General features: G+C 47.8%; 1 protein-coding gene across 18 annotated transcripts in view; it reads left to right on the top strand.

Annotated features, from left to right (window-relative positions):
• Window positions 1-20734, top strand: part of TNRC6C (trinucleotide repeat containing adaptor 6C) — a 214776-nt gene that overhangs the window by 93599 nt on the left and 100443 nt on the right. For 11 of the 18 annotated variants that reach the window (XM_054846209.1, XM_054846208.1, XM_054846202.1 and 8 more), the window contains exon 1: window positions 12659-14779. The exons of 1 other annotated variant lie outside the window; for it this stretch is intronic. In XM_054846209.1, coding sequence (XP_054702184.1) covers window positions 14721-14779 — 59 coding nt within the window. In that variant the 5' untranslated portion in view covers window positions 12659-14720. Of the gene's footprint in view, window positions 1-12658; window positions 14780-20734 lie in introns of those variants that run through there. 6 more of the 18 variants (XM_054846197.1, XM_054846193.1, XM_054846190.1 and 3 more) reach the window with 5 other exon arrangements.

Genomic DNA, 20734 nt, shown 5'->3' with positions numbered 1-20734 from the left:
TGCGCCAGCCGGTGTTGGACTCTGCCGGGGCCGTGCGAAGCGGCACATTCCCGGGCTGAGATGTCGTCCCCGACCACACACTCAAACCTGCAGAGAATTGGGAAGCGCTGCCCGCGCCCTGCCAGCTCACACTGCGCACACCCGTTGGGTTACTGCCGGGGGGGAACACGTACCGTTTTGTGCAAAATCGCTTTTGCAATAAGACGGGCTTTTGCACACGCAGACGCCCCGTGCGTGTTTTTGTGGGAGTAGCTGCTGTTTCCAAACAAAGAGCTCCTTTCTTCCCAGCAAACAGAGGTAGCTGGTGTGAGCTGAATACAACCTGCCTCCAGCCTTTGTTCTGCCGTACCTAACACACCCCATTACTTGGCGCTTGGCATCGTACAAATATACAGCGGAAAAAAGATGGTCCATCCCCCGCGGGGCTCGGCGGAGCTGCCTCGCTTTGTCCCACCGTTGTCCGTGGCCCTTCCCGCAGCCGGGGATGCCCCAGCCGAGGATGATGGTTGTGCAGGGTGAAGGATTCCCCACCTGGCACCGACCCGGCACGCCGGGAGCCGTGCAAGCGCCTGCCCCTCCGTCCCAGCCCCGGGCACGCTGCCGTGCTGCCGTGGTTTCAGACAGGCATGGCTCATCTTCGGAGGCTGCCACCGAGCAGGGGAAATTAGGGCATCGCTGAGTCTGCCTGGCTCGCTGCAGGGCGGTGCGGTGGGGAGCACGGCAGCGGAGCTGCTCAGCCCCTCAAAGGTGGAGCTGAGCCGGTCCCGTGAGCCCGTGCCGAGGTCCAGGGGCTTTCCTGCGGTCCAGCGAGCGGGCGCTGGGTCACATCACCCTCCTTGCCACGTAAGCCGGTATCTAACGAAGCAGAGAGGCACCAAGATAATTTCTGGACCACGCGTCGCTCAGGAGGAAATTTTAATAATTTCTTGCAATAGTTTAAAATCTGGGTTAAGCCCAGAAATGATACAGCAGAGGTAACCGTTGGGCAGCCACCAAAACTGTACCATCTCCCCTTCCTAGCTTCGAGAGGCCATGTTGTGACCAAAGCAATCCTCCTTTCTGCTCACATCACCTTTCCGGATTTATCATTTTAATGTTCTCTGGGCCACCAAGCCCCACAGCTGTAAATTAATTTTTGAAGTAATACAGGTTTTAAAACTTCCATCTGCTTTAATGAGCTTGGGGGAATCCTGTTGTATTAAAAAACATGCATGCAATTATTTTTCCATCTTGGGTTTCACCAGTTCCCAGCACCACTCTGTGATGACATCTTCTTCCCCTCTCCAAAGTGTTTTCTTGTGATAATGTGGCATTGTATCCTGATGGTGTGTGTTTTGCCGCACGTGGGCAAGGCTAGAGAGGACTTCTCTAAGGACGAAGCGGTATCATTAGCAGGTCCCTCGGTGGCTTCCCAGTCACCTTTCCATTAATCCAGTTCTGCATCACAGAATTACGAAGCGGCTAATGAACAGCTCCAGCGCCAGGAGCCTGGAGGTACCGTATTAACCGGACGTCTCTTTGAACTGCGTGATTTCTGGTGGGAAAACTTCATGGAAAAACGAGATTGTGTTTGTTTTCGCAGCCTTCTGCATCTGTTTTTTAAATATTTGCTCACAGTAGTTCTGTGGGTTGTTTTTTTTTATTAGCAATTAGCCTAATAAGCCACCTTTTCATTGCTCCGCATGTAGATTAACCACTTCAGAGAGTACAAAATAAACATTTTGCAATGTATGCATGTATCTTCTGGAAAAGATGAGTAACCTGCTTCCACTGAGACGAAGTCCTCCTAACATCAGGGTTTTGCTCTAATCATTAGTGCCCGAGGTTTTTTTCCCCATTTATTTCCCTTAAGACAACTTCTTACAGCATTCATTAACCTGAATTTTTAACACAATTAATTCTTATTTAGCCAGTGCATTCAAAATTACGTTCTTTATAAGTAACAAATAAATAGCCTGGGAACGTGCAACTTCCTTCTGGCACCTGAGCATTTAGAAGATTCATCTCTGCTGAGATCAGGCAGAGCTGAGCAGCTTGGACAGATTTCAGCTGTCGCATTAGAACTGAGTCTATGAGAGACAGTCCTTCCTTGCAGCCCATGGAGGAGCTGGGTCTTTTGGAGGGACAGGAGATGTAACATGCAAAAAGAGCACGTGTACCCCACAATCAGCATGCCGTGTTGCCTGCTCTTGTCGCCTGATGGAAATCAAGGCACGTTTAATAGCAAAGGCACAGTGACTACAATATTCCTGATCCCGGCGATGTCCTGAGCTCCGAAGGCAGAGCACCAGGCAGTGCTGCCATCTCTTTGGTACCTCTGTGCTTGCTGCTGCCATCCAGGGCTCGGGCGGAAAGTGCTCCCGCAGCGCTCCAAGGCAGCAAAGCTGGAAAGCAGTGAGCAGGCACCAAGATGCCCTCGGAAGATGCAACTCTTCCAGTTTGGGGCTGAAACCCACGGCTGGGCTGGACGGGGCAGACTTGTGGGTGATGCTGCTGGTGCCGGCTCCTTACTGGAGAACGGGAGGACAGCATCCACATGGGTGACATCAGCTTGATTTTTTCTGAGCTTTCAGGTAACTTCTGAGTAAGTTGTTCTAGGACCAGTGGGATAAATGAAGCCTTTCCTCCAGATGTGAGATAAGCCCCTATCTCTTGCCTGCTAGAAGAGCTCCAGCACCCACATCGCCTCTGGGCGAGCAGTGGCACGGCCGGGACAGGACAGAGCAGCCGGGGGTCAGTCAAACCAGGAGTACAGCCAGCCACCCACTCTGCATCTCCCTGGGGACTCTCCTCTAGTCTTTTTTCCCCCCACATGCAAAATTTGTAGGAATTTAACATCTTCCTGACTTCTCTATCAAGCACGGTAAACATTTTCCAAAATGAGCAGGGGACAGTGGAAAGAAACAGGCAGCGTGACTGTGTGAGCTTGATTTCTTTGGCAAATCAGGTTAAAACCGAGTTGTTTATGCTTATTCCTTGCCATCGCAGTATTGCCCCTCCTGCTAGAGCACTTCCCTGCTCCCAAAGCAGAGGTCCTGGATGCCGAACTCTACACTTTCACATTGAATTTTGCCGATCTACTTGAACTACCCAGCACTCGATTTGAAGGCGCAGTGTGCAAGCAAAGCCCTGAAACCGCAGCCAAAAATCAAACCCTGGGCGAGTGACGCCGAGTGTCCGAAACGACCCAGGGAACGCGGGCTGCCTCTTCCTCCGCACCCCGCGCTGAGCCCCCAAGGATGTGCCGGGCGGCCCCTCCCCGGCTGGCCCGGGCATGGCCCGAGCTCTAATAAGATCAGTCCTGCAGCGTGTTTCCTGAGCAGCGGGAACAATGAGCCTCTGTCCCACATGCTGCCGCAGTGAGAACAAGAACCAGACCGAAAAAAAAGAGAGAGAGAGGAAAAAAAAAAAAAGAAAAAAAAAAAGAGGGTGGGAGGAGAAAGATCTTCATCTTTCAGCAAAGCTGCACTCGTATTCACCTCCTGCGTTTGCAAAGCTGAAACGCTCAGTGCCTACGCCCGCAGACAGACAATAAGTTATCAGTGCTGGTGAAGGACAACGTGGGTTTTTTTCCAGTGCAAAGCCTTAACCACCCCCCTTCCAGGGACCCCTTGGCCTTGTCTCATGCCCACATGGCCCATTTCCAGAGCCAGTGACAAATTCCACATCAGGGCAAAGGAATTTCCCTTCCCGAGCTAAGGGACCACGCTGGGTGCAGCAGGGCTGTCCCCCCTCGCTGGCTGGCATCTCCTGCGCGAGGGATTTGCCGTGCTGCCCCGGGGCAGGTAACATCCTCCTCCCATTAGCAAATGAGTCAGCGGGCCAAACCCGGAGGATAACTAACCGGTGAAACAGGGAGCAATAAATGCTTGGGCACCGGACTGTCTTAAAATCCCATTTTGCTGTTGTTTAAGGCTTTTGCCTAAATGACAGCTGCAGGTTCTTGGGGAATTTGATCTTCCTCCCACCCTCGTTGCCAGGGCAAGCCAAAGGTTTCTCGCAGAGCTCCCTGGCCCCTGCCTCCGGGCTGGCTCCCCAAAAGTGCTCCTCACCCTCCGGGAGCCAAGGGGCTTCCATGAAGCAGTGGCAACCTTGGAGCAGCCGGGCTGTGCCGGCCCCACAGCTCGTGGATTTTCTTTGGAGAGGTTTTTAGGAGAGACGCTCTCAGAAGAAAGTCCTTCAAGTGTGGCAGGAATTGTGATCTTCCCCTGCTGCTTTTTTGCCTAAAGCTTTCCCCTGGGCCAAGCGATTAGTTTGTGTGACTCAATAGCTTTGATGGAGCAACGCTGATTTACACCAGTTGATGAGCTGCTCTGATTTTCTTATAGAAAATCACTGTTAGGCTGTTACACTTAACCTGTACTAAACTGTGCATGAATGATTTATTGTGTACTTCTCATGCAAATGACATTAATAGACTCTGTCATACATAGGAGAAGATGCTAGAAGATTACTAAAAGCTTCTGCACTTAAAAATGTTTCAGAAGAAAATAACGTCTTTTATTGTATAACCTGAGAAATACTTCTGACTCTCCCCTTGAAGGCACGTACACGAGAGAACAGGGTGAAGGTTGCGTTGCACTGCATTGTGCGTGAAGCACCCTGAGGTTTTAACAGAAAAGCTACAAGAAGTATTTTAAAGGCATGTGTATCGATAACCAGAGCTGCATTACGAGGAAGGAGAGAACCGTTTTTCTCACGTATCTCCTACAACCCGACTCATGATCCAGGAGTGTTTGATGACTTCAGGATCAGACTGCAGAGAAGAAAGAAACCAAAAGCAGTCCTGTCTAATTAACTGAACATATTTATATGTGTAAAACTCTCCTGTAGTCCTCGTAATGACTAATGCATAATTATGCACAGACAAATCCCCATAGTAAACACAAATATTTTTGTTTGTGATTATTTATCTCAGGAGAGCTTAGCAATTTGTCAGGGCTTTGCTGAGCTTCTCAGCTGAGCCGAGCGAGGTGTGGGCAGCGGGTGACCGCCCATGGCCGCTGTAGCCATGCAGCCATAGAGGAGGGCAGCTTTTTGCGCACGAAGCATTTTGGCATTGAGAAATGTAGATTTGCATCAAAACAAAGTATTTTGCAAGTTTATTCCAATTTCATGGAGGCGCTGCGGTTTCCCCAAAGATCAGATACCATTCGCAACCTTTCCATACCACAACCCTCTTTCTTATGCGCTGCCTCCCCCAGACTGCTGGGATGGAAACGGGCTTGTGTGTGCTCATCGTGTCTAGATGTGACGTTACCAGGTGATGTTTGTCACCAAGAAAAGCCGTCTCCCTGTGGCTCCTTCCTCTGCCCATGTTCAGTTAGCTAAACTGCACAGCTGAGCTGCAGGAGGCAAGTAGGACAGGCATCCTCGAGGACGCAGCATCCTCCAGCACGTTGCGGAGGGGATGTCTATAGAGGAGAGGGACATCCTCCAGTGGCCAGGTCACTTGGTCCCTTCACCATGAGAAGACCAGCACGGACACAGCAGGTTCCTGTGGGGAAATACTGTATTCTCCCAGTACCTGCAGGAGAAATGATGAGAAAGAAAAAAAGAAAACTGGAAAAAAAATTAATCCTTGTAGCTGATTTGGAATGAAGATTTTAGCTGGGATGGAGGGAGTCTATTGGCACGTCGATCCATGCACCATGCGTGTCAGGGAGCCAGGGGAGTGCTGAGCAGAGCAGAAAGCAAGAAAGAGCACTTGCGGGGTATAAAAATGTAGTTTTAAAGTCTTCCCACTGGCCTCAGTGGACGCCAGATTCTTGTACTTTGACTTCAGCTTTTGTTGTCCGCTGGTTCGCTCCAGGGCGTTTCACGGCTCAGCTGCAGGGATGGACAAATCTCCCCGAGGCACACGGCGACCAATGCGTGTTTGACATCAGCTCTGATGTCCCCTGGTTTCAGTGGGGCATCTGTATCAGAAAATCCGTAGTGCTTTCCTCTCAAACACTGTGTTATGGCAGTCTGGAAGGACGTGGGGGAAGGAAAGCATGAGGTAGCATTCCCAAAGAAACACCGCGGCTCTTTGCAGGCAGGTGCAGGCAGCCATTGGCATGTCTGCCCAGTGCCCCAGGCTGGCCGGACACGTGGGATCCACCCCACTGGTGTCACGTCCCCTCCCTGACCGTGCCGTCACCCTGCCTGGGAGCAGCGAGGGCATGTCACCCCGCACCGATGCCTGCGCCGTGCCAAGAGCCTTCCCGAACCCCTCCGGAGTCACCAGGCTCTGGGTCTGCTCTCCGAGTCCTCTGTGCCATGTCATCTTAATCCGTGGAGCCACGCAACCCCTAGTGATAAATTCATCACTTAGTCAATGGCTTTCCTCCTAAAATCCTCTTCAGGGAACAATTCTCCTATGTCTGGTACAGTGACTAATTGATAACTTTCTTTAAGGGGACTGCACGATACCTTCCTTTAAAGCAGTATATTATGATCAGTGGGCTTTCCAAGGAGCGTGCTGCTCGCTTAATTCTCACCTTCATTATTTTAATACCTCTGTAAAATGGATTTCTAATGGATCTATATTGCCATAAAACTTTAGGGATGGTGGGTGGGTGTCAATAAATTCTTTGCAATCTGAGCGATTGCAAAGATACCCAGCTGGGTAGGGAGCAGAGTGACAGGCTCTGAGGAGAAGCCAGGTCTTGACTCAGGACTGCAGCTCCCGGCGGCGTGACCTTCCCTGATTTGACCCCATCCTGCTGTCTCTGAACACCTTGCAAAACTTCATTAAGCAACATGACTAGTATCTGTCACAAGCAATTCTTTCTCTCCCACCTCCTCACCCCAGGGATAAATCATATCAGCTCTGTCAGGAATACAGAAGCTGCCCTAGGTACAATCCAACCCCAAGTGTTGATACCTGGTAAGTCTGTGCAGAATGATAGTCATCACATCAGAGCATTTGCACCCAAAGGTCCCGAGGCAGGCAATAAATGTACACTATATAGGCATCAACCCCCCTTCAAAACATTCTCTGCCACCCACGGGATGGAAGGCAGCAGCCGCTATCCCCTGCTTTATCAAAGAAAGAAGTGGATGGCATGGCCCTCTGAAAATACGGGGAGATTCCAGAGAGGTCCCATTATTCCTGTGATGGTTAGCCAGGCCATTGGGAAAAACTCTTTTACCATTGGATCCATCACCTGGTCTCATGAAAATTGCTCAAGAACCTTATTTTTGTCTCGTCCAGGTTCTTGGGCTTTAATAACTTAGTTTTACCTTGGACATTGAAGGAGACGGCCCAGCAATTGCTTAGAAACGAGCTGCAGCCGTAAGCATTTGCCATTCTGCCACCCTTTGCCCCGAAGAGCTCCCAGGAACGGGAGTTGTTGGAGTGAGGGCGATGCCCGCGCTTCCTAGCGCACGTGGTATGAAGAAGTCCTCTACCAGAACTGTAGGAGACTGAAGGCAGATGAGTTGGCTTGTTTCCTTGGTAGCATTTAAGGTCAGATGTGTCTTTTTATAGAGTCCTGCTGCGAAACCCCACCAAAGGCTGTTGTTTGTGCTAACGAAACGGGTTCGGCTGCCACTGGCATGGCACAAGCTGCAAGGGGACAGTGCCTGGCCTGAGGACTTGGGTTTCTTTTTATTTTTCTTAAGTATTTGCAAGTCCTTTAGCCGCTGTTTGGATAGCTGGTGGGCTGCTAGAAGATATCCTCCTCCCTACCGCTTGTTTCAGAAGAATTTTCGTCCCTTGGGTTTTTCGTTCTGGCGCAGCTGTTTGAGCTACCCATGTCAAAAAAGGTCAGACTGGTATATACAGCAAATTAACTTTTTGTGGACTGCCTCCAACTCTGCTTTGTCTCCATTGGGATAAGAGACTTGTAAATAGGTAGGAAAACCAACAGCATCTTGAGTTTTGAGCACATCATGAAAACAGCTCCAGCGCTTTCCGTACATGCATGAGGCTCCGTGTGGGATGAAGATAAAAATCAACAATCTGAAGGAGACTCTGAAAAACCTTTTTCCAAAAGGCGTTTTCAGCCGAGAAGCACTGGCACCTTCCTCCCAGTTCTCTGAAAGGTGGGATAATCACGGTTTTCCCCCTTCTGCCCCAGGGTTGTTATTACAGACACTTGGCTTGGTGCGTGTCGCCGTCAGCCCGCCAGTGCCAGATGTAACAACTTCCCCGTTTCACTGGGGGTTTGCACGCTCGGTGGTGGGTTTTCTGTAACATCTGCAGCCATGCCTGGATGGTGAGCACCCTCTGTGCCACCAGAATAGTCTGTGTCATCCCTTTGCTTGTTCCAACCCCCTTGTACAATAAATGATGTCCGCGAAGGTAAAACCAGAGCAAGAGAAACCTATTCTTGGAAACACTTTTACTATCAGGAGCATGATGCATCTCTGCACATTTTTCCAGCCTCTAGACTTAACTCGGGGTGCTGCGTTCACATGTTACAGCCTCTAAAACGTTGCTTCCTCTCCCCCAGTGTAAGCTATAGGGTAAGCTATAGGGTCAAGTCCTGGGCTCTGCCCCCTCTGTTCAGGGCAGATGATGTATTTAATGTTAAACAGCTATGGATAATAAGCAGAACGTGTTATCGCAGCTGCTGTGCGCTGTGGCAAGCAGGGTAGAGAGTCATGCGCTTCTTGCTTGCTTTTTGGCCTCAGGACACTTGTGTTCTTGTTTATACAATAGCTCTGCTTGGAGAGCAAGAATAAAAAATACCTTGTTTTTCCCCCTTACCAGATTGCTGTTTAGCATCATGCTACATCTCTCTCGTGGGAAATACAGGTTAGAGACTCTCAGGTGGGGGAGGGAATTGAATCCAGATGTTACGTTTGAAGCAATGGGTTATTATATAAAAAAGGGGAACCAGCTCATCCAACCTAGGGGTAATAGATGGGCTTTGACGCCTGTGAAGGTGCTCGCTGCAGCGGGTTTGCTGATGTTAAACGTCTGCTCCAGAGTTTGAGAGGGCACCAGGTTTTCAGGAGACCACGGAAAGGACATTTCATAGCTGGATACAACCACCTCGATGTGGCAGCCTCTCATCGGGGCATGGTCCCACCAAGTGAGCAAAGATGAGTTATTCTTTTTGCATGAAAATGTGGGGAGAGAAACATAAGTTATTACAATGAGTTTTTCCATAGAAAGAATGACCTGTAAGTTCATGTAAGCGTTCACCCTCAAGATAAGGTTTGTTGGTAGGGTGGCCAGGAGGGATGCGTTTGCATCCTTCAGAGGGAAGGGACTCAATGCAGGTGTCTTGCACATCCATAACTCCCTTGGAAACCTGGGGAAGAGCCTGTGGTGTCCTGGATCCTGCCCTCCCTGTGCGGATATATATATATATATAAAAAAACCCCTGCCTCTGAGCATCATCTCAGACAAGGGAGAGCTTTTGAGGTGTAGCTTCACCTTGTGTGGGCTCTAGGAAATCTTGCTCAGCATCAGACACCAGACTCTCCTTAAGGCATGAGGTTGCATTTGTCATTAAAGTAAGGCTAGTGCTGGTGTCAGGCTTTGAGATTAATTTTGTGTGTGCTCGTTACCGCTTGGCAAGAAGTGCCTGGTGACTATTTTTTGGCCCACTTTTGTACTCAGTTGGATCACAGAAAAATACACAAAATGTGTAAATTCTATAGTGGAGGAATACTTTGCATGAAGACCTCTGTTTAGCTTAGCGTTGTCACTCTCAGCAAAGATAAGACCATATCTGTGTGGTTCCTCATGCTCACATCCATCCATTCAACGTGTCCAGCCCCCTGTGAACATTTTGGTGACAGCCCTTTCCCCGGGACACGGGCTTATTGAGAAATTTGAGGCTTGTGCGGCGGCAGTGCAAGCGCAGGAATTCCTCCTCCTCCCCTGCGAGCAGTGAACCGCTGGCATCATATGTCCCTTTTCCTTCCCTTCACACTAGATCACATCTGTTCTTACTCATGTGTGACAAAAAAAGACTACCTGAGTGCTGGGGGGAAGGAGAGAGTTCAAAGGCAGCAGCGGATGCCCGAAGTGATGGAAAACAAAGCTCGAAGAGAAGCCTGTGCTCTGCTGGCGTCCTGCGATGGCTCAGCTGGGGACAAGGGGGCTCTTAGGGGACAGACGTACCGTACGTGGTGCCAGCAGTCCCCAGCCGCTGCAAAGCTTCAGCCCGTGGCGCTGGGGGTGCAAACGCACCCGGGATCTCTGCAGGCTCCCAGGGAGCGGGGAGGGCAAAACCCCGAAGGGAGACCAAAGCAGGGAAAAAAAATATCAAATTTGCATCGGATAAAGCCCTGTATTTAATGGTTAAAGAGCTCGGGTAAGAAGGGAATTATTTACTAGAATGCATTTTTACCTGTTACAGATAGTACTTTAGAACACAGGTATCAAACACAACGGGCTCTCTGTGTCTGTGCGGCTGAGGTTACATCATGCTTTTTATGGTAATTTTGCCAGGGCCAAGAAAACATATTAGTACACAAATCACTTTCAGTTTTATTCCATTTTGACATTTCAGGGTCTCCAGCAACTTGGCGTCATTCTGCGGAGCCAGCCATTCTTGGAAATATTTGTGTGTTACAAGTGTGTTTCGAATTACAAATATTTGCACATTCACAACACATAATTTAGGGCCACATTTGACCAGGAACATTCCTCTGTGCAATTGCCAAGCAGAATTCTTGGTGGAGGGCAGCCTCCCGTAGGTACGTTATGAGGAATGAGGAGGCTTGTCCCGTATGCAGGCGAAAAGGGCACGCGGCTTTATCTGTTCTGCTTCTTCGGGGTTGTTGGCTTCTCAAGAAGAGCAAAATCTCTTACGAAAGAAGCGGTGTGGCAACCTCCTGCTGCTCTGGGGCGGTCTTTGTGGGAAGGAGTCTATAGGTGCTGACCTACATTTAAGTAAGAAGAGCAAGCGGGGAGCTGTGCTGGCTCCTCCTGCAGCGGCACCCGTGCTGCCCTTGGCATTGCACAAGCCAAGGAGCACAAGGGCATTTTCACGCTCGTCCAGGTCTGCTTCCATCCTGGCGTATGAATTCGCTCCTGGTGAAAGGTGTTAGACTGACATTGAAAACGTGGGAAAAAAAAAATAAAAATCCTTGTTCTTAATAATTTCTTCCTTTCTTTGCGCTGATGAAGTACAACGGAACATTTAAATCTGATTTTTATAACATTTTGCACATATATAGATCACAGTTTGACCCGGAGAAGACACTTTGTTCTGACTACAATGATCCGATATTTCTTTTTTTTTTTTTTTTTTTTTTTTTTTTGTGTCTTCCACGTCTATTTCTGTTGCATTCTGGCACAATATGGGCTCCCTCCAGTGGTCAAGGGACACCGGGCTCCTGCCGCCGCTCGCCCAGGCTGGCAGGGTGGATTTGGCGCACGGCATCACAAACCTGAATGGGACTCATGTTGGGACTTATTTCCCCCCATCTCCTGCTGCGTGTGTCACCCCACTTGCAATAGTAAATGCCCTGCTCTGTAAGCCACGTGCAATTAATATTTAAGTGGAACGGCCTGCGCAAATAATGAGTCAGGCTTTAGATTGGCTTGCAGTTCCCAAAACATTCGCTGCAGAAGGGGGAGAGGAGGCAGGAGAGGAGAGAGAACCGGAGGGGATCTGCTGGAAGGCCTAGACACAACAATTTTTTGGCAGAAATGACTCATTTTTGCATTCCGCTCTTCCCGTGGTACTTTGAGAGCAGATCCTGACCTTCCCCTCGAACCTCCAAACAGTTAACGTGGTTATGGGGGGGCCGACCCGTCCCTCTGAAACGCTGCCTTTCCACCCCCCCTCCCCGAGGCACACAGTTCCCAGCGGTTCCCCCGGTTTGATTAGCTACAACTTCATTTAAAACATAGCAATTATTTTTTTGGGGGGGCACCTTGGTGGGGATGGGCATTCCCCCCCCCGATGGCGAGGGCAGCCCAGCGCTGCAGGGGCCGGCCGGACCCGAGGCGTTTGCAGTGAATTGGGAGTGCTGGGCCGTATTAGACACGTACAGACTAAACCAAGCGTATATATGCGTATGCGTGTGCATACATACGTGCAGAGGTACCTATGGTGTATCCAGATAGACGTTAGCTGTGCATGCGGCGCTGTACGTGTTAGGGTACATACGGATCTAAGGGCGAGGGGGGGCCGGCGGCACCTCGGGGTGCAGCAGACCCGCGCTTCACGTCCGTGTCCGTCGTCCCCCCCCTCCCCCCGGCCGGCCTCTTGCCGCTGCTCCGTGCCCGCCCCCGCAGAGCGGCCCCCCCCATCCCGCCGGGGTTTGTGCAGCGTGGAGCTTGTTTGCACGGGAGGGGGCGAGCGGACCGACACCCGTTTGCACGGGGGGGCGGGGTGCGCGTGAATGCACCGACATTCATTTGCAGGGGAGGGTGTGAACGCCCCGACACCCGTTTGCGGGGGGGTGGGTGCGGAGCACCTCAGCACCCCTTTGCGCGCGGGGGGGGGGGGGGCACCCCCCCCCTTCCCCCCCGGGAGCGCGGGCTGAGCGCTGTGGCGGGGAGGGCGCGCGCCGCGGCGGGGAGGGGGCGTGGCCGACAGCGCGCGGCCTCGCCGCTCTTTGGCTCCGGCCGCCGCGCTCATTTGCATGTGGCGGGGGCTCCCCTGTCACGTGGGCGCGCGCGGGGCCGGAGGGGAGGGGCGGGGGAGGAGGAGGAGGAGTGGGGGGGGCAGACTTCCTGTTTGAGGTCAGCGCGGGGAGGGGGAGCGCGCGGCGGAGCCTCCCCGCGGTCTCGCGCTGCCTGGCGGGGCTCTTGTCAGTTAGCAACAAAATGGCCGCGGTGGCAGCAGCTCTGCTCCTGAGGACGGCGGCGGTGGCGGCGGCGTCCGTGGCGGTGGCGGTAGCGGCGGCGGCAGCGGCGACGCGGAGGAGCGGGGGACCGGCCTGGCAGCACTGAGCCCGGCACCGCCTGCCTGCGAGCGGACGAGGCGAGAGAGCGACCGGGAGAAGCGGAGAGAGGCGCTGCGGGCCCCCCCCCCCCGCCCCAGCCTCCGCCAGCAAGCCCGGCTGACTGACCGACTCTGCCCGAGGCGCTGCTGCAGCCCCCTGGGGAGACGCTGCCGCCTCGGCCCCCGGCCTCCCCCACTCCCCGCCTTCCCCCGGGGGCACGGGCGCCCGGGTCCCTGCCTCCCGGCGAGGGGCTCCGCTGCCGCAGCCTCCCGCCGCCCTTCCCCCCCCTGCCGTCCGATCCCTCCGGAGGAGACGGAGAGAGCCCGCGGGATCTCTCTTCTCCTGCCCCCGGATCCCCTGTGCGAGCGAGGCAGACAGACTGTTGGGTTTCCCCACTCCCCCCGTCGCGTCCCCCCCTCCCTCTGTGAAAGACTTTGCTGGATCCTCCTACTCGGATCCCCTCCCCGCGCTCGCTCCTTCCTGCGAGAGAGGCTGCTGGATCCTCCTCCCGCCGGAGAGGCTGCTGGATCGCTCTGCCGGGGTCCCTGCCAGAGAGACGCGGATCCTCCTCCCCTGAGAGACTGCTGCGGATCCTCCGCCCCTCCTCGGATCTCCCTGGAGCGAGAGACTCGGCGGGATCCTCCTCCTACCCGGAGCCTCATGTGAGACTCCGGATCCCCCCGTGGCTCCGTGGTTTGTTTGGGTTTTTGTTGTGTTTTGTTTTTTTTTTTCTTTTTTTGAAGGGGGGGGATCCATCTTAAAAACTATTTTCTGGGTCCCAGTTTCTCTTTTTAATTTGCACTTTTTAAAACCCCCTCAGATGCTCCTCCATGTGGACTGAGAACCCATCAAGACACACACACGAGAACTCATCCCGATCAACTCCAAATCCTGGCTTTCGTGGGTTTTGCTGCAACACATAAAAGCAAACTTGTACTTAAGACACACTCGTGCAGAAATTTAGCTGGGGACCTTAAGGTGTATTTTGTCTTGGTTTCTTGGTCTTGTTTTGGTTTTGTTTTTTGGTTTTTTTTGCTTCACTGGAAATCAAAAGCTTGTTTTGGAATTGGACCTGCCTTTGCTGCACTTCACCTCTGGGCTGGATAACACTGAAGCTCTTTGCTTTTCTACTTGGATAGTGTTTTCCTGTTGATCTGTTGGTTTTTTTTCTTCTGTGTGGCAGACTTTTTTTTTTTTTGAAGGGGGGGTAAACAAACGACAACAAAAAAAACACTTAATTTTTTTGGCCGTGTGAGATTTTTTCGTATTCAGATTTGTGAAATTACGGGTACACTTACAAAAAAAAGAAAAGAAGCATTAAAATAAGAAAGGAACACGTCAGAAAGACCCTTACACGGTAGACAAAATACTCACTTGTTTCCTTACAGCAAGACTGAATCGAAAGCTGCCAAAGAGCCCCATAAAGAAAAGACTAAAAGGTAAGAAGGGGTAATAGCCTCTCTTAATCTGGGCATGGTAGAAGTCAGCAGTGGGAGAGACCTGCTAAGCCAGTGCATACCTCCTTTTCTCACAAGTCTATACCAGATTATTATCATTTTTTTTACTGCTTATTAGTCAATGAAGCAAGTAACACCCCAAAATACTTGAAAATACATTTATTGTTATCATATTTTTTTTTTTTTTGCTTTAAACAACTTGGGGAAATACTTTTTTACACACTAAAATTAATTCAGTATTTTTCTATGTGCGTTTTCCCAGTTCAAATAGCTGTTGGGAACAAAATAGCAAACAGAAGTGCCATTTGCGAGTACGTTGTGCCACTTAGACATTCCAACCGCTTCTGTTGCAGACATGACCGTGTTGCACTTGCTTTGTAACTTAGACGTGTGAAAATTATTGCAAAGCTTTTGGAAATGATCCCAAGCCTGGAAAAGGAGCAGTGTGGGTATGGTCAGCAGTGCTGCTCTGGTGGGTGAGCAGATCTTTGTCCTTCGTGGCTGCTTTCTCTTAAAAGTTAAGATCTCTAGATCCGTGGGTTTGGTGGGGTTTTTCTTCCCTCTCTCCTCCCCCACGTAATGAGATTATGGGGAACTACTGTAATTTTCTCCTGAGTATTCAGAGAGATCTTCCTCTAAACCTGAAATGTCGTCCGGTGGGAGAGAGAATATTAAACAGAGTCGATGCTTTTAACTGCGATGCTGAAGGGGAAGCAAATAGGGAGGGTTCGGTTGTTAACCTGTGAAATCTTGAAACACTGGAAGTTTATTAATTGTTTGAATCTTCTTTGTTTGTATCGCAAGCTTGTGTCAAAGGTTAATCTTCTTAATATGTAATTAGTTGAAGGTCCAATTACGGGATTTATTGAACTCAATTGTTATTTTTCCCTCCTCTTTTTCCATTAAATGTAATACTGCTAGTCATACTTTGTGGCTACTTTATTTTCTGCTAAAACTTGAGTGTATCTGTGGGAAGATATTTGTTCAATTAATATAGCAGCCAGTTTAAATCTAGAAATAATCTGTACTACGTCATACCCATGTTTGTTGCATATTTTTCCTCTCGTATGCATATGTATGTATCTGACGAATTTAATTTATATACTGAAATTTGCTCTGGACATTAGAGCAGTTAAAGTAATTAAAAAATCCAATAAATCCCGCTGTTAGTGGGCTGCTTGGCGATGCAGAGCTCTACATCAGGTGGATGTCGGTGGTGCTGCGTGGACCTGAGGACAATGCAAGTGTAGAGGAGCAGGAGAACATCTGCACTGCTCTTGGGTGTTACTTCGGAAGAAAGTCACGTCCTTAAAATCTCGCCCCAATTACATACCGTGGGTGGGCTTTTTGGATTCAACTACCACTGAGAATTAAAATGCAGTTTCCTATCGAATATTACTTTTTATCGTTTTTAAAAAAGGTAGTGGAAAGGGAGACACTGATTCTCACTGCTTCCCCCTTATGTATTCCAAAGGAAGAAGTAGGTGACTTGCAGTGGGTGCGACCTGTACTTAGCAAATCACATAGTTTTCCATAATTGTGGTACCTCAAATTCAGAAAGCCCTCGGATATCTGTCTGGCTACTTCAGTGCTTATTTGTGAACTCAAAATGGTGTGCTGAGGAACCTGCCCCCCGGATGCACTATTGGTTCTGCTCCGGCTTCTGGAATTATTTCCAGAATGTTAAAGCATCAATGTCAGACTTGTATACAATCAGTTAGAAAAAAGGCTATAGTCTGTGAGAAGCTTGTTGTTTAATTTGTAGGACATATGTTTTTGGGGGTGAGATTACAGAGGCTGTGTTATGCATGGGTATTGGGTAACCTTGCTGCTTCTGAGTCTGTGAAGAAAGCTATAGTAAATCAGATTAATTGGAACTTTTTTTAGTGGACATGACTGTTTCACTAGTAGGAGTGTAATAATGTGCTGCGTTGCTTTGCCCTTATCCTCGAAGGAGAACGTATCTTTTCTGACTTGAAGTTATCTGACTGGCACGTAGCTCGTGAAATGAAAAAGGTCTCTGCTCAGCCCTTGGTGGAGAGGTGCTGGTATCAGGAAAGCTGCTGGAGCCTGGGACCAGGGCTTGATTCTGGGCAAGAGGGATGCATATTAATAGGGACTGTGTTTTAGGCAATATTCTGTACTTTTGACTAAACATTTTGTTTCTAGTAATGAAAAAAACAGGGCAAACTAGCCTCTCCAGAGCTCTCCTGGAGTGCAGGATGAAATACTTAGGACTTTATTAATGTTTCTGGCCTCTGTACATGTGGATTCTCGTATTGACCAATTTAAGTATGGGTATGCATCAGACTAAAAGCTGATTTGGAGTAGTGTATTATGTACAGTTAGTTTGTTTATGCTGTTACAGCTGTTACCATACATGGATTATTTTGTAATTAGGCTGTCATTGATGCAGGGCATTAGTCCCACTTACTTGGAATGGACTTGTGGGGAGCCTTGGTCTGTGCCATTTCTGTGCTAGTACAAAGCATGGTGGAATTTACTCTGGGATACTGCCCTTGGTCTTGGTTGGCATTTGGTAACTTAAAGGTTCACCCTCTTGACCTGGCATCTCTGCATCTTTCAAAATCCGTCCCTGATCACCTGTGAATGGGATGAGATTTACCTCATCTGCTATTGCAAAGTCTGCTGAAGCTTGCTGGGATGAATGAAAAATCCACCTCTCTGGATTAATTGCTTTTCCAGGGTTTGCCTTTCCTATTAAAATAACAGGTTATGCTTTTGATGACTTTAGTGATCTTTTGCTGATGTTTAAGGGAAGGAAGGCAATTCTATCCTTTTTTGTTTGAAGGAGCTTTTTAAGACTTGGAAAAATAATATGATTAAATTTTCATACTATGAAAAATAACATAGTTGGACATAAGAGTACTTTTTTAACCTGAAGATTCTTTGTCGAAGTTCTCAGAGCTCCCAAGTTCCACACCTTGTGAGCTGGAGTCACAATATAACAGGGTAAAGTTAAAGGTTTTGTCAAGCAGGGGCTGTAATATAATCTCTTATGTCTTGAAACAAACTGTTGCTGAATGGCAAGCTTATAGAAAGTATAGCTTTAAATTAGTCTAGAAATAAACCCTCTTATTTTTCTGGTTTTCATTTACTTCATTCAGAAAGGCCAGGAAATTTTATTCAAGTAAGGGATTTATTGCCTGCTGTTAACTCAAAATGACCTACGCTTTTACAATCCAGTCAGATACTATATGCGATGTAGCCACCTTTGTGTTAAGTTTGTTATTAAAAGCCCAACAGCAGCGTTTACTTTCAGTTTTAGCTGTTAAGACTTAACCAAGACTGGTGTGCGTATGAAGGGGTAATATGTTAACTTAGCAGCTGGCCTTGCCGAGATAAACATGCGCTTTTCCAAATGCTGTCATCTGGCCCCTTTCCAAAACAAGCTGAAGGAGGAGGTCAGGGGTGGAGCCATCCTTTGCTTTAGTAAAAAGAGGCTTTCATTTGGAAAGAATTGCTAGATAGTATTGACTACGAGAACTGCAGATTTAAAAATAAAATGGCCAAACCTTTCCGAAGTAAATGAAGTAGTCTCTGTTGATTACTTGTATCTCGATGCCTGTTAGTGTGCTGCTTCTCTTTGAAGGTATAGCAACTTAAATGGAGAATGCATATTGCTTCCTTTTTCAAAATCAGTGCTTTATATAAGACTTTGAACATGAGAACTGATGAAAAAATTTATCATCTTTGGTTACAATAGAGATGTGCAACACAAAAGTGCTATTGTTTTAATTGTTTAAAATTCAGATTACAAGATAACGGTAATACCATTAGAAGGTTTCCCTGTGGCCCAGAAGCTGCAGGTAGGAGCCTGTCAATCCCTTAGTATTAAAGATGAATGATAAGGAAACCTCTTAAATGCCTGTGACGCTGCAGTCTAGCCAATTTAGGATCAGCTGATTCCTTCTAGTGATAATGGCTTGAGGTTTTCAGCTGTATTATGAAGATATCAGCCAGGGGAAATAGTATTTAGAAGAGAAGTATACTTTATTGAATGGGGAGATGATCTAGAAGTGACAGTAAATTGCATTACTAAATGATCTATGCGCTCTGCACAGACTCTTCACTGGTAAATACTAGTGGTAAAATGAAAGATGGTTATTCGTAATGTATGAAAGCAGAGGAATCAAAGTAATATTTGATCTTCCTTTAGGAATCAGAGCTATTTATGAAAATTGGCTACCAAAAGCACGGCTTAGTTTTACATCTTAATTGCCAGATGTAGATGTCCTTATGCTTATTTTATTATTACTTAGTCATGATTAACTTCACTGTGGATTCCCATACACAGTTATAACTGTGTTTTCTGAAACTTTATTTGTGCGGCTTTCCACCTTGCCACTTACATGTTTTAAAATCTCCCGCACAAGAGAAAAATGTCTGAATTTGATCATCATACCATGTCCATTCTTGCACAGAATAGTTACAGTGCTCTTTAAGATTGTATCACTTGTGGAAAACACATCGGTACTTTAATATATGTGTCTGATTATTTTGGTTGGTTTTTGGTTTGGGGTTTTTTATATGTAATATCTCTCTTCATCCCAATAAAAAGGCTTCTTTCACTGAAGACATCTGTAAAATAATAGCTGTACTTAAGTCGCATGGTTCAGGGTACCAAGCATCAAAATCTGAGTTAGTTTTGGTCTTAGCCCTGGATGTGAATCAGCACTGTAACTTTCAGTGTTGAGGTCTTGAATGTAGTTGTAATTCAAGCTCATAAAATATTAGAAGCTTTGACGGTAGTGAGGTCTGCTTTCTGGAGCTCTTCCCTGTGGGTTTACAGCCAAGGATGGCTTGAGAGTGAGAACAGTTATCTGTGCTGCAGCAGTGATGTTTTATGGCTGGATGCCCAGATTGTCTAGCTTTGCACACAGCTTTATAGTTTGCCTTTGAGGGCTATGGAGGTGGAAGTCATTTGTAATAAACAGCTATCTGCAGCTTGCTTTTTCTATGTTTTGAAATGTACATCCATTTAAAAAACTGCAAACTAGAGTCACATTTACTTAGATTTCAATCAGGAATTTCTATGTTTTAGAAGCTCACTTATGAGAAATGTTAACAATTGCTTTTAGTTTTGTATTAAAAGTAGCTAATATTTATCCCTTGGCTGTTTGGGCTTTTTTAGCAGTAAGATCTGAATTGCTAGAGAATAAGGGGGTTTTTTTTTTGGTTTGGTGTGGGGGTTTTTTTGCGAAAAATTGACTTGTCAAATCAATTGGCATCCTTAGTGGTAATTAAGCCCCAGAGAAAAATATATTTATAGGTCTCAGAATAGTTATCATGCAACTACCAGCTATAGGCTCATTTAGGAAAAGGTAACAACCACCTCCCTTCCAGTGCAAGGAAACAAACCACCCTGGGCTATGAAGTGTTAGTGTCTGCCCATGGGTGTTTTCCTGAGGCAGATCCAGTCTTTTCCCCCCCCTCCTAGCTTCTAGCTCGTGGGGTCTGTGCGTGTTTTCCCATGGTGACTTTCTGAAGGGATAGTGCCTTTGTTACTATCTTGGTCAAGAACAATCTCCTAGAATGCCGTATCTGGTTTTTTTTAGATGTGCTGTTTTCCTTCCTATTCCTTTTTTCCCTTCCTGTGTTCTGTCTGCTTGAAATTTACAGTTTTCTCTCTCGTACTGCATTTGCAGGACTTCCTGATGAGAAGTGGAAGGGCTTATTGTTTTGTTTGAGGGATACAGAGTACTCACAGTGGCTTGGATACCATTCTGGGTGGTCAGTATGTACACATATCGATTGTTAGTTCAAACTGACTTCTGCCAAGTCTATTTTAAGCTCAGCCAGATATCTATGTTGTGTCATTCTGCTTTTCAGTCATACTCTAGTCTGAGACTCTCGGGTCTTTTAGTTCTTCAGAATTCTAAAATGTTTTCGTGGCTGATGCTAACATCACTGATGCTGACAATGGAGATGCTTGTTTTCAAACAGCGGCTGGTTACTGGTAAACAAAAGAGCATCAACCCAGTGCTTTAACACAAGCCATTCTAGAAAAAAGAAGCAGTTCAGTGAGAATGTAAAAAAAAAAAAAAAAAAAAAACCAAACCCAAAACAACCAACCAACTGTACAGATGCATAATGTGCTGACTGCCATTTTCCTGTATTTTCTTCCAAAGTCGTTAATAGAAGACCGTAGAAGGTGGTCTTTGGCATCGCTTGTAATGTTTTTGCTTGAGCTCAATGTATTTTCACAATAGCCTTGAAGATGATATTTCATATGAAACGTGAAGTTAAAAACTTTGCTAGCACTGTAAGCATAGCCTAACGATGTGTGTGATAAATCAAGTAAGACTCTTTGCACAGTGTATTACCAAAGCCGGTCTGCGGTAGGATTCCTCATTATCCCTCTGCTAACATCATTCTATCTGTAGGTCTCAACTTTCCTCTTCTCTTAA

Source organism: Grus americana, chromosome 18, assembly GCF_028858705.1.
Source record: "Grus americana isolate bGruAme1 chromosome 18, bGruAme1.mat, whole genome shotgun sequence".
Lineage (NCBI taxonomy): Eukaryota > Metazoa > Chordata > Aves > Gruiformes > Gruidae > Grus > Grus americana.
Note: the sequence above shows the minus strand (reverse complement) of the source record. Positions and strands in the feature narration are given on the sequence as shown.